We start from the raw sequence: 12141 nt of genomic DNA on the forward strand, positions 1-12141 counted from the left end.
GTGAAGGACTTAATTATTCCTGTTGCCGCAGATATGGCTGGGACAATGCTGGGGGAAAAAATATACAGACAATGTCAGCATCAAACATCACTGTTTCACGATGCATCAGTGACATGGCAGGAGATGTTTTGAAACAATTACTGCTTCGCAGATTAGCCAGTGAATTATATGCATTACAGCTGGATGAGTCAACAGACGTGGCGGGCCTGGCACAGCTCCTGGTACATGTCCGTAACGTTTATGGGGGGTCAATTAAGGAAGACATCCTCTTCTGCAAACCACTGGAAACCAGGACAATAGGAGAGGATATTTTTTAAGTACTGGAGAGCTTTGTGACATCAAATGGACTTTGGTGGTCAAGATGTGTTGGTATCTGTACTGATGGCGCAAAAGCCATGACCGGGAGACATAGTGGAGTGGTAACGCACGTGTAAGCAGTTGCTCCCGACGCCACTTGGGTACACTGCAGCATCCACCGAGAGGCGGTTTTGAACACTACAGTGAAAATGGTTAACTTTGTTAAAGCAAGGCCTCTGAACTCTCGTTTATTTTCTCCACTATGCAATTATATGGGCAGCGACCATGTAACGCTTTTACAACAGACAGAAGTGCGCTAGTTATCAAGGGGCAAAGTATTGACAAGTTTTCATTACTGACCATATTTTTCGCTTGTCCGACCGCTTGCATGATGACGAGTTTCTCACACAACTGGCCTATCTGGGTGATGTTTTTTCTCGCCTGAATGATCTGAATCGAGGATTACAGTATATGCAACTACAGTATATATATATATTTTTTTATTTAACCAGGTAGGCTAGTTGAGAACAAGTTCTCATTTGCAACTGCGACCTGGCCAAGATAAAGCATAGCAGTGTGAACAGACAACACAGAGTTACACATGGAGTAAACAATAAACAAGTCAATAACATGGTAGAAAAAAAAGAGAATCTATATACAATGTGTGCAAAAGGCATGAGGTAGGCAATAAATCGAATAATTATAATTTAGCAGATTAACACTGGAGTGATAAATCATCAGATGATCATGTGCAAGAAGAGATACTGGTGTGCAAAAGAGCAGAAAAGTAAATAAATAAAAGCAGTATGGGGGGTGAGGTAGGTAAATTGGGTGGGTAGTTTACAGATGGACTATGTACAGCTGCAGCGATCGGTTAGCTGCTCGGATAGCAGATTTTTAAAGTTGTTGAGGGAGATAAAAGTCTCCAACTTCAGAGATTTTTGCAATTCGTTCCAGTCGCAGGCAGCAGAGAACTGGAAGGAAAGGCGTCCAAATGAGGTTTTGGCTTTAGGGATGATCAGTGAGATACACCTGCTGGAGCGCGTGTTGCGGGTGGGTGTAGCCATCGTGACCAGTGAACTGAGATAAGGCGGCACTTTACCTAGCATAGCCTTGTAGATGACCTGGAGCCAGTGGGTCTGACGACGAACATGTAGCGAGGGCCAGCCGACTAGGGCATACAGGTCGCAGTGGTGGGTCGTATAAGGTGCTTTAGTAACAAAACGAATGGCACTGTGATAAACTGCATCCAGTTTGCTGAGTAGAGTATTGGAAGCTATTTTGTAGATGACATCGCCGAAGTCGAGGATCGGTAGGATAGTCAGTTTTACTAGGGTAAGTTTGGCGGCGTGAGTGAAGGAGGCTTTGTTGCGGAATAGAAAGCCGATTCTTGATTTGATTTTGGATTGGAGATGTTTGATATGAGTCTGGAAGGAGAGTTTGCAGTCTAGCCAGACACCTAGGTACTTATAGATGTCCACATATTCTAGGTCGGAACCGTCCAGGGTGGTGATGCTAGTCGGGCGTGCGGGTGCAGGCAGCGAACGGTTGAAAAGCATGCATTTGGTTTTACTAGCGTTTAAGAGCAGTTGGAGGCCACGGAAGGAGTGTTGTATGGCATTGAAGCTCGTTTGGAGGTTAGATAGCACAGTGTCCAAGGAAGGGCCGGAAGTATATAGAATGGTGTCGTCTGCGTAGAGGTGGATCAGGGAATCGCCCGCAGCAAGAGCAACATCATTGATGTATACAGAGAAAAGAGTCGGCCCGAGAATTGAACCCTGTGGTACCCCCATAGAGACTGCCAGAGGACCGGACAACATGCCCTCCGATTTGACACACTGAACTCTGTCTGCAAAGTAGTTGGTGAACCAGGCAAGGCAGTCATTAGAAAAACCGAGGCTACTGAGTCTGCCGATAAGAATATGGTGATTGACAGAGTCGAAAGCCTTGGCCAGGTCGATGAAGACGGCTGCACAGTAATGTCTTTTATCGATGGCGGTTATGATATCGTTTAGTACCTTGAGCGTGGCTGAGGTGCACCCATGACCGGCTCGGAAACCGGATTGCACAGCGGAGAAGGTACGGTGGGATTCGAGATGGTCAGTGATCTGTTTGTTGACTTGGCTTTCGAAGACCTTAGATAGGCAGGGCAGGATGGATATAGGTCTGTAACAGTTTGGGTCCAGGGTGTCTCCCCCTTTGAAGAGGGGGATGACCGCGGCAGCTTTCCAATCCTTGGGGATCTCAGATGATACGAAGGAGAGGTTGAACAGGCTGGTGATAGGGGGTGCGACAATGGCGGCGGACAGTTTCAGAAATAGGGGGTCCAGATTGTCAAGCCCAGCTGATTTGTATGGGTCCAGGTTTTTCAGCTCTTTCAGAACATCTGCTATCTGGATTTGGGTAAAGCAGAAGCTGGGGAGGCTTGGGCGAGTAGCAGCGGGGGGGGCGGGGCTGTTGGCCAAGGTTGGAGTCGCCAGGAGGAAGGCATGGCCAGCCATTGAGAAGTGCTTGTTGAAGTCTTCGATTATCACGGATTTATCGGTGGTGACCGTGTTACCTAGCCTCAGTGCAGTGGGCAGCTGGGAGGAGGTGCTCTTGTTCTCCATGGACTTTACAGTATCCCAGAACTTTTTGGAGTTAGAGCTACAGGATGCAAATTTCTGCTTGAAAAAGCTGGCCTTTGCTTTCCTGACTGACTGCGTGTATTGGTTCCTGACTTCCCTGAACAGTTGCATATCGCGGGGGCTCTTCGATGCTATTGCAGTTCGCCACAGGATGTTTTTGTGCTGGTCGAGGGCAGTCAGGTCTGGAGTGAACCAAGGGCTATATCTGTTCTTGGTTCTGCATTTTTTGAACGGAGCATGCTTGTCTAATATGGTGAGGAAGTAACATTTAAAGAATGACCAGGCATCCTCAACTGACGGGATGAGGTCAATATCCTTCCAGGGTACCCGGGCCAGGTCGATTAGAAAGGCCTGCTCGCAGAAGTGTTTTAGGGAGCGTTTGACAGTGATGAGGGGTGGTCGTTTGACCGCGGACCCGTGGCGGATACAGGCAATGAGGCAGTGATCGCTGAGATCTTGATTGAAGACAGCAGAGGTGTATTTGGAGGGCAGGTTGGTCAGGATAATGTCTATTAGGGTGCCCATGTTTACGGATTTAGGGTTGTACCTGGTGGGTTCCTTGATGATTTGTGTGAGATTGAGGGCATCAAGCTTGGATTGTAGGACTGCCGGGGTGTTAAGCATATCCCAGTTTAGGTCACCTAACAGAACAAACTCTGAAGCTAGATGGGGAGCGATCAATTCACAGATGGTGTCCAGGGCACAGCTGGGAGCTGAGGGGGGTCGGTAGCAGGCGGCAACAGTGAGAGACTTATTTCTGGAGAGATTAATTTTTAAAATTAGAAGTTCGAACTGTTTGGGCATAGACCTGGAAAGTATGACAGAACTTTGCAGGCTATCTCTGCAGTAGATTGCAACTCCTCCCCCTTTGGCAGTTCTATCTTGACGGAAAGTGTTATAGTTGGGTATGGAAATCTCAGAATTTTTGGTGGCCTTCCTAAGCCAGGATTCGGACACGGCAAGGACATCAGGGTTGGCAGAGTGTGCTAAAGCGGTGAGTAAGGCAAACTTAGGGAGGAGGCTTCTGATGTTGACATGCATGAGGCCAAGGCTTTTTCGATCACAGAAGTCAACAAATGAGGGTGACTGGGGACATGCAGGGCCTGGGTTTACCTCCACATCACCCGAGGAACAGAGGAGTAGTAGGATGAGGGTGCGGCTAAAGGCTATCAAAACTGGTCGCCTAGAGCGTTGGGGACAAAGAATAAAAGGAGCAGATTTATGGGCGTGGTAGAATAGATTCTGGGCATAATGTGCAGACAGGGGTATGGAGGGGCGCGGGTACAGCGGAGGCAAGCCCAGGCACTGGGTGATGATAAGAGAGGTTGTATCTCTGGACATGCTGGTCTCAATGGGTGAGGTCACCGCATGTGTGGGGGGTGGGACAAAGGAGGTAACAGAGGTACGGAGAGTGGAACTACAGGGTCCATTGCAAACCAAAACAATGATAATGATAACTAGCCTGAACAACAGTATGCAAGGCATATTGATATATGAGAGAGACATACAATAAGGCATAAAGTGATTGCAGGTCTTGATTGGGAGAGCTAGCTAAAACAACAGGTAAGATAACAGCAGCAATAACAGGGTGCTAGTCTAACACAGCAACAACAGGTAAAAATGGTGACGACTCGGCAGAGAGGGTCGGATTAACTACACACAGATCCTGAGTTAAAGCACAGAGCCGACAGATAAAACACAAATAAACAGAATGGAGTACCGTGAATTAATGGACAGTCAAGCATGCATCAGCTATGTAGCCAAGTGATCATAGTGTCCAGGGGGCAGCCGTAGATGGAGCAGGGAGGCCTCCACTAAGCTAGCACGCGGCGTTTAAAGTTAGTAGCCCGGGGGGTGGTCTGCTCAGACGGAGGGGGTCTGCTCAGACGTGGTCGTGTCGACAGAGAATCCAAGCCGGATGGCGAAAGAGAGGTTGTGAATTGTAGAATTGTGTTTGCTAACTGGTGCTAGCTTCGTGGCAGTGGCGCTAGCTGCGCTAGCTGCAAGCTAGCTGTGAGGATCAGAAGTAGTGGCTCAGGGATTACGGCAGGAATCCGGCGTTGTTGTCGAGAGACAGTCCGATGCTGGTAAATTGGTGAGTAATATCCAGGCTAATAACAGGGCTGGTGTCTGTGCAGAAGGTAAAAGCTACTAGCAGCGGCAAAAAAATGGCTAAATTAGCTTGTAGCTGATTTAGACCAGTTGTGATGGATTGGCAGGGCTCTGTGTCGGCAAAAAAAAAAAAAGGTCCAGTCCAATTGGCAAAAGAGGTATTGTAGCCCAAGAATTCGCTGGTAGACCTCTTCGGCTAGCCGGCAGATGGGCCTAGCTCGAGGCTAGCTCAAGGCTAACTGGTGCTTGCTTCGGGACAGAGGTGTTAGCCAGTAGTAGCCACTCGGTTGCAGCTAGCTAGCTGTGATGATACGGTGTAATTGTCCAGAGCTTGCGTCAGGAACCCGGTGATGTGGTAGAGAAAAGCAGTCCTATATGCTCTGGGTTGATATCGCGCTTGCAGACTGGCAGGTATTGGCCCGGTATTGAAGCTGGCAGTGTCCGAGTTGAGGGTGAAGACCGCAGCAGTGGCTAACTGACTACTAGCTAGTGGCTAGTTATCTGGCTAGCTTCTGATTGGGGTTACGGTTCTAAAGTATAAAAAAATAGCAGGTCCGTACCACATTGGGTGAGGCGGAATGTAGGAATGTATATTCAGTTCCTAGATGGAAAGTGAAATTAAAATATATACGAAATGTATACGAAAAATACGAAGACTATTTACACGGGACAAGACAAGACAAGACAAAGACACGTCCTACTGCTACGCCATCTTGGATTCGAGACATATGCAATGTGCGGAACAAAATTGAGGCTATGATTAAGAAGTTGGAGCTCTTCTCTGTTTGCATTAGGAAAACACACAGGTCTTTCCATCATTGTATGATTTTTTGTGTGCAAATGAACTCAAGCTTACGGACAATGTCAAATGTGATATAGCGAAGCACCTGAGTGAGAGTGAGCCGGGTGCACAATTACGCAGGTACTTTCCAGAAATGGACGACAAACAACTGGATTCGTTATCCCTTTCATGCCCTGCCTCCAGTCCACTTACCGATATCTGAACAAGAGAGCCTCATCGAAATTGCAACAAGCGGTTCTGTGAAAATTTGATTTAATCAGAAGCCACTGACAGATTTCTGGATTGGGCTTCGCTCAGAGTATCCTGCCTTGGCAAATCACTGCTGTTAAGACACTGATGCCCTTTGCAAACACGTACCTATGTGAGAGTATATTCTCGGCCCTCACTAGCAAGAAAACGAAATACAGGCACAAACTGTGTGTGGAAAATGATTTAAGACTGAGACTCTCTCCAATACAACCCAACATTGCAGAGTTATGTGCATCCAAGTCACTGACGTGATCTTCCTGTCTGGGTTGGCGCCCCCCCTTGGGTTGTGCCGTGGCGGAGATCTTTGTGGGCTATACTCGGCCTTGTCTCAGGATGGTAAGTTGGTGGTTGAAGGTATCCCTCTAGTGGTGTGGGGGCTGTGCCTTGGCAAAGTGGGTGGGGTTATATCCTTCCTGTTTGGCCCTGTCCGGGGGTATCATCAGATGGGGCCACAGTGTCTCCTGACCCCTCCTGTCTCAGCCTCCAGTATTTATGCTGCATTAGTTTATGTGTCGGGGGGCTAGGGTCAGTTTGTTATATCTGGAGTACTTGTCCTGTCTTATCCGGTGTCCTGTGTGAATTTAAGTATGCTCTCTCTAATTCTCTCTTTCTCTCTTTCTTTCTCTCTCTCAGAGGACCTGAGCCCTAGGACCATGCCTCAGGACGACCTGACATGATGACTCCTTGCTGTCCCCAGTCCACCTGGCCGTGCTGCTGCTCCAGTTTCAACTGTTCTGCCTGCGGCTATGGAACCCTGACCTGTTCACCGGACGTGCTACCTGTCCCAGACCTGCTGTTTTCAACTCTCTAAAGACCGCAGGAGCGGTAGAGATACTCTTAATGATCGGCTATGAAAAGCCAACTGACATTTACTCCTGAGGTGCTGCACCCTCGACAACTACTGTGATTATTATTATTTGACCATGCTGGTCATTTATGAACATTTGAACATCTTGGCCATGTTCTGTTATAATCTCCACCCGGCACAGCCAGAAGAGGACTGGCCACCCCTCATAGCCTGGTTCCTCTCTAGGTTTCTTCCTAGGTTTTGGCCTTTCTAGGGAGTTTTTCCTAGCCACCGTACTTCTACACCTGCATTGCTTGCTGTTTGGGGTTTTAGGCTGGGTTTCTGTACAGCACTTTGAGTTATCAGCTGATGTACGAAGGGCTATATAAATAAATTTGATTTGATTTGATCCTTTCAAGCACACCCTTCTCATTAACCTGTGATGAGTTATTCCCAATTTTCTATGAACAAATTCGTTTTTTTATGTAAGATGGTTAAATAAAGAGCAAAATGATTAATTATTATAATATTATTATTTGTGCCCTGGTCCTATAAGAGCTCTTTGTCACTTCCCATGAGCCGGGTTGTGATAAAAACTCACACTCATTCTTATGTTTAATAAATGTATCGTATAGTGTGTGTGTGTGGCAGGCTTACAATGATGGCAAAAAATAACATTTGAGAGTGCGCTGACCCTGGTGCTAGAGGGGGTACGCAGCTGGAGGTTGAATGTTCAAAGGGGTATGGGATTCTAAAAAGTTTGAGAACCACTGATCTAAGGGATTAAAATGTGTCTTTATCAATGGTGCTTTGGAGGATCTCCCAAATGTAAAGGAACATGCTCCACCACATTTAGTTGGTTTTACATGCTGTAATGCTTACGCACCCGTTTAGTAAAATGTTCACCACAGTAAAATGCTATTTAACACGCAAACAGCTTGTGTGCCCCTGCATACCTTTAGTAAATCTCAGCCTATGTTTCTCATACAATAGACTTTAGTGTAAGGTATTAAAGTTTTGCGCTATGAATGATGCTTTGGAGGTACTCTAAAAGGTTCTTGAAGAAGAAATGAATTGAGAAAGTAGAAGGTCACATCAGTGTGGGTGTCCATGTTCATGAGCTCTTAATTGGAATGATAAATGAATGAGTGTGTGTGTGTGTTCGTGCAGTTGTCTGCATGTATGCATGCATGTATGTGTGTGAGATGGGTACCTTGTCTTGACTGATGAGTTCCTGGTAAGGGATGTGTGCGGGCAGGTAGGTGTGGAGGAGAGCACAGAATGCCAGGCCATCACTCCAGCTGCTGCTGAAGTTTGTCACATCAATGTTCTACAAGAGAGATAGATGGAGAGAGAAAGAGAGAGAGAGAGCGATTGAGAGCGAGAGAAAGAGATATGTATAGAGAGAGGAAGGTGTCATTCTTATTCTAGTACCAGCAGTGGATGTGTCAATAAGAAAGTCTAACAACAATAACAAGCTTAAATGAAAAATGTATTGACATACAGTACATTATGCATAAAGAAGAGAATGGAAACAACCTGGTCAACCTTCATTGTCCCCTATTATAAACTGCCAATTAGCTTTAGGTTGCATTTAGTTCTTGCTCATTCAGCCGGAAAGGAGGGAAAGTAATGATCTACATCCTGAGAACATGGTTAAGGCATGCGGAAGCACATAAAAACACCCACTCAAGTACATTAACATATGAAGCAACACACAAATGAAAACGAATGGTGTAGCTTCATCTCCATACTTAGTCCATAGTTGATCAATAAGCTAGCTCATGTGCGATTGGAGAGCTACTTGTATTGCTGTGTGTTAAGATTGATTGAATTTATTGGATAATTAAAAGCAGTAGGCCGCTCCAGCCCGAGACAATATTACATAGATAAAAGATTATTGAGTATAAAAACACAATCAAGCCCGGAGGCTTATTTCCATTGTGGTCCTCATTTTGCAGCAAGATGACAGGTGGGCAAGATCGACACTTCACATGCACTCAATGCAATTAAATACAACAACAACAATAGCAATTTACAACAATCCATTTACAACAATATCTACAGCACAGAGATGCCCATTTACGAGGCACCTCATGAGGAAATACCCCTCATCAAACTGTCATGTTATTTCTCAAATGTTTTGTAAGAGGGTCTTTGTAACGGTGGTCCTCCTCCTCTTCAATCGAAAAGGAGGAGTAGTGATGGAACCAAGGCGCAGCGGGTTGTGAACACATAATTTATTAAAGAAAACACAAAAACACGAACTTGACTAAACTAACAAAACAACAAACGGTGTAGACAGACCTGGACGACGAACTCACATAAACACGAAGAACGCACGAACAGGGAGAATAGCCTACACATAAATGACGATGAACAAACATACCGAACAGTCCCGTATGGTGCGACAAACACTGACACAGGAGACAACCACCCACAACGAACACAGTGAAACAACCTACCTAAATATGACTCTCAATTAGAGGAACGCAAAACACCTGCCTCTAATTAAGAGCCATACCAGGCAACCCTAAACCAACATAGAAACACACAACATAGAATGCCCACCCAAACTCACGTCCTGACCAACTAACACATACAACAAACTAACAGAAATAGGTCAGGAACGTGACAGTCTTGTCTTATTCCTATAAACCCTTCATCCATATTCCAGTGTGTTTTACAACTGAAACTGTAACGTCTGCTTCCAACTCACACTCTCAAACACGTAGATCCCCTGAACGCAGCTCACTTTCCAGCTCACTTTCCAGCTCACACTCTCAAACACATAGATCCCCTGAACACAGCTCACTCTCCAGATCCAAATCACCTGAATTCTGATCACCAGTTCACACACCTGTATGTCATTTACACACAATATTTAGTTCAGTTCTTTGCACCCCATCATTGTGAGGTATTGTTTGTTTGATACACTTTTCTATTCGGATTAAATGCTCTGTTTTTCCCTGTATTAGTCCTCCTGTGTACCGTAGTTTTGGCCATCCTCACTAACGACGCCTTTTTGCCTATTCCCTGCCTGTACTTTTGCCTATCAGATTTCCTGTCTTCAACCTTGTGCCTGATCTCCCGGACTACGTCATTAGCCTTCTCCCTGCCTGTACAGTTGCCTTTTTGGACCCCCTGTATATGACCTTTTGCCTGCCCCTGGACCCAGCTACCTGCCTCCTCCAGTGGTCCTTTACAAATAAACACCTGCTGCGCCCTGCGCTTGAAACCAGCACTCTGTCTCCCATTGTGTTCATTACAGAAACATCCAGTGCAGCATGTCCAGGGGTTTGTGTGTGTGTCTCTCTCCACACACAGCACCTCATCCATCATGTCCAACATACAATAAGAAAATACAGAGGTCTAAGGAAAGACAAGAGCTTTCTCCAGCTTTCATCCCTACTCACTGGGCATAGATGTCAATTCAACGTCTATTCTGTTTTGGTTCAACATCATTTCATTGAAATTAAGTGGAAACAATGTTGATTCAACCAGTGTGTGCCCAGTGGGTCTCCACTCTCCCAGTCACACTGTAAAAAAAAGTTGATTCAACATACAATTGTAAGGCAACCAGCTGTAATAGGATTTGAGTTTATTCAACAAAATAGCATTAAAGTTAATTGAATCTACAATTGTAAGGCAACCATCTGCAATAGGATTGTGAGTTTGCTCAACATTTGGATAAATAGCTGAACGAACATACAATTCAACTTGAGAATGTATGTTCAACTTTTTTGCATATTTCTTTATGACAATACATTACATATATCATAAGGCCTTTCTTTGAGGGACTAATTACACCCTAACGCAGTGGTCTAAAACTCCTGCAAGTCATATTATGCTGGCTTGCAAAATGATGTGCAATTCCTATTGGAATCCAGCCAAAGTGAGGATATCCAACAATTTGAACTTTTAATCAACTGCAACTTGCATTCACAATGACTGCCAAGGTAGGGAAGATAATTTATTGAGACTACCTAAATTATATAAACTGAAACAGACATCTCAATAACGGGTGCAAAAAATCCAACTACTAACAGATTGGATTAGCTTAGAATTTGTATTTATTTATGTTTGTGTAGCATAAGATGAAACAACCAATTAATGTACATGCAAAAACACAGGTATTGAAACAAACAATTCTGAAAATCAACCTGCAATAGAGCATGCTGGGAAATATAATGTTGGCGTGGTTTTGAGCAAACATACGCTTGTAATTTTACTCAACATGCTGTTCAAATTCATCTCACTTTGAGCAGAGTTTGTTAATTCAATTTACAATTGTAAGGTAACGGCAGGGTAGCCTAGTGGTTAGAGTGTTGGACTAGTAACCGATAGGTTGCAAGATCGAATCTCCGAGCTGACAAGGTAAAAAAAATATGTTGTTCTGCCCCTGAACAAGGCAGTTAACCCACTGTTCCTAGGCCATCATTGAAAATAAGAATTTGTTCTTAACTGACTTGCCTAGTTAAACAAAGGTAAAATAAAAAACACAGACTGGGATTCTTCTGATGGCATTGAGGAGTACACCACATCAGTCACTGGCTTCATCAATAAGTGCATTGATGATGTTGTCTCCACAGTGACTGCTAGTACATACCCCAAACAGAAGCCATGGATTACAAGCAACATCTGCACTGAGCTAAAGGGTAGAGCTGCTGCTTTCAAGGAGTGGGACTCTAACCCAGAAGCTTATAAGAAATCACGCTATGCCCTCTGACGAACCATCAAACAGGCAAAGTGTCAATACAGGCCTAAGATCGAATTGTATGGATGTGGCAGGGCTTGCAAACTATTACAGACTACAAAGAGAAGCACAGCTGAGAGCTGCTCAGTGACACGAGCCGACCAGACGAGCTAAATTACTTATATGCTCGCTTCGAGGCAAGTAACACTGAAACATGCATGAGCGCATCAGCTGTTCCGGACAACTGTGTGATCAAGCTCTCCGCAGCTGATGTGAGTAAGACCTTTAAACAAGTCAACTTTCACAAGGCCGCAGGGCCAGACGGATTACCAGGACGTGTACTGTGAGCATGCACTGACCAACTGGCAAGTGTCTTTACTGACATTTTCAACCTCTCCCTGTCTGATTCTGTAAAAACAACATGTTTCAAGCAGACACCATAGTTCCTGTGCCCAAGAACACTAAGGTAACCTGCCTAAATGACTACCGACCCGTAGCACTCATGTCAGTAGCCATGAAGTGATTTGAAAGGATGGTCATGGCTAAAAATTAACCTTAGACGCACTCCAAA

General features: G+C 45.1%; 1 protein-coding gene across 5 annotated transcripts in view; it reads right to left on the bottom strand.

Moving 5' to 3' along the window:
* LOC139532366 (cytospin-B-like) overlaps window positions 1–12141 on the bottom strand; it is a 189643-nt gene that overhangs the window by 25163 nt on the left and 152339 nt on the right. For all 5 annotated transcript variants that reach the window (XM_071329872.1, XM_071329847.1, XM_071329864.1 and 2 more), the window contains one exon: window positions 8088–8204. In XM_071329872.1, coding sequence (XP_071185973.1) covers window positions 8088–8204 — 117 coding nt within the window. The remainder of the gene's footprint in view (window positions 1–8087; window positions 8205–12141) is intronic.

This window comes from Salvelinus alpinus, chromosome 1 (genome assembly GCF_045679555.1).
Source record: "Salvelinus alpinus chromosome 1, SLU_Salpinus.1, whole genome shotgun sequence".
Taxonomy (NCBI): Eukaryota; Metazoa; Chordata; class Actinopteri; order Salmoniformes; family Salmonidae; genus Salvelinus; species Salvelinus alpinus.